A 1,696-nucleotide genomic window follows, 5' to 3' on the forward strand; every position below is an offset into this window, starting at 1 on the left:
ATGTCCCACCTGAGCCTCTCCTGGCATTCAGAAGGAATTTTAGGAAGATTCTTTGCTAATCTTCCCTTTATTTCAGGAAAAAAGCCAAAGTCTCTCCTTCTCTCCAATCCATGGGGATTCCATCAGGGATCAATTAATAAAAGAAATAAAATCACATTTTTGCTGTGATTCATAAATTTAACGGGATAAAAAGTGGGAATATCTGGGGAAAAAACTGCCTGAACATCCAAAAATTCCCAATTTTCCAGGAATAAAATGCACTTTTTTCCTGAAACTGAATTAATATATTAATATATTATTTTATAAATAATATAAATTATAAAATTAATTAATATTAATTTTTCCTTAAATATTAATATATTTAAGGGAAAATTAAAAAAAATTAAACAATAAAAATGAGATTGAGGAAGGAATTTCTCCACAGAATCCACCTGAGCATATTTTTAGGATGCTTCATTAATCAGGATGTGACTTTCTGGGATTATCCAATGGAAAAGCACAGAATTCCATGGAAAAAATAGGAGATCCAGGTGGAAAATATCCCAAAGAAGCTCAGGAAAAAGCACAAAACCCCATCCACATCCAAAGATTTAATTCTGATTTTCAGGATTTAAATCAAAAAGTAGCACAGAATTCAAGGAGATTCCCAAAACTCAGGGAGATTTTCCCAGGATTTCTTGCTATTCCACATTAAATTGGGAAATAATAAGGATAAACACTCAAAATTAAAGTAAACATGTCCCAAACTCATCCTGCCCACCTAAAACTTCCTAAAATCCAGGAATAAATGACATGGGCATCAATATTCCTGCCAAATCCCAATTCCAGAGGGTGGAATTAGCAGGATTTTCCTTTAATATTTTAAAGGAACAAAATCCATCCCGCAAACTTCATTCCCCAAAACACACGTGCACACAGCTAAGAACACAACAACATTCCCAACTGCAATCTCCACCTCTCTGCCTAAAAAAACCGGAAAACTAGGATTTAGAACACTTTGGGGGGATCAAGGCACCAATTTAGGAAATTTACTGAAATTCACAAGGAAAACCAAGCGGTGAAAGGTGAAATTATCCCGATTTTCCAGCTCCCTGCTGCCCATTCCGAGCCCTGAGGAGCAGGGAACTCCCTCCAGCCCCGAGTTTCCCCAACTTTTTTTTTTTTTTGCGTTAGACAAAAGAGCGGAAACAGCACAAAATGCAAGCATGGAAAAGAGGAGAAAACTGAATTTATCCCTTTGGAGGCTGGTTTTAAACAGCGTTTAAAATGGGGAAGAAACCTCCAGCGATGAGGGTGGTGAGGCGATATGGGGGCAAAAACGAGCAAAAACAGAAAACTCTTTAAGAATTAGGGGAAAGCTCAAGAACAAAACAGGGAAAAATAAGAAAAAAACAGGATGAAAAGGAGCACCACACTTCCCAAGCCCAACGCTGCCTCCCCACAGGGCCCTGCCCAGGAAGGAGGCGGATTCCCCGCTCCGCGCTCCTCACCCGGGGGAACCGCGGGGCTCCTCCCGGTGCTCCCCCGGCCCCGTTCGGACCTCCCGGTGCCCCAAATAGTCAAGAAAACTCAATTTTTAAAAAGCTTTTCTTTTTTTTTAATTTTTATTTTTACCCCCAACGCGGCCCTCACGAATCTCCTCCCGCCCCGCGGCCGGCGACAAAATGGCAGCGCTGCCCGTCATGTCGGGAGGGCC

The 1,696-nt window shown here is 41.0% G+C and overlaps 1 protein-coding gene across 1 annotated transcript in view; it reads right to left on the bottom strand.

Annotated features, from left to right (window-relative positions):
* The window catches only part of ANP32A (acidic nuclear phosphoprotein 32 family member A), an 11,169-nt gene extending 9,485 nt beyond the window's left edge, over window positions 1-1,684 (bottom strand). The window contains exon 1 of the mRNA XM_031059662.1: window positions 1,615-1,684. Coding sequence (XP_030915522.1) covers window positions 1,615-1,684 — 70 coding nt within the window. The remainder of the gene's footprint in view (window positions 1-1,614) is intronic.
* Between the last annotated feature and the right edge of the window lie 12 nt (window positions 1,685-1,696).

Source organism: Geospiza fortis, unplaced genomic scaffold (genome assembly GCF_000277835.1).
Source record: "Geospiza fortis unplaced genomic scaffold, GeoFor_1.0 scaffold2, whole genome shotgun sequence".
Lineage (NCBI taxonomy): Eukaryota > Metazoa > Chordata > Aves > Passeriformes > Thraupidae > Geospiza > Geospiza fortis.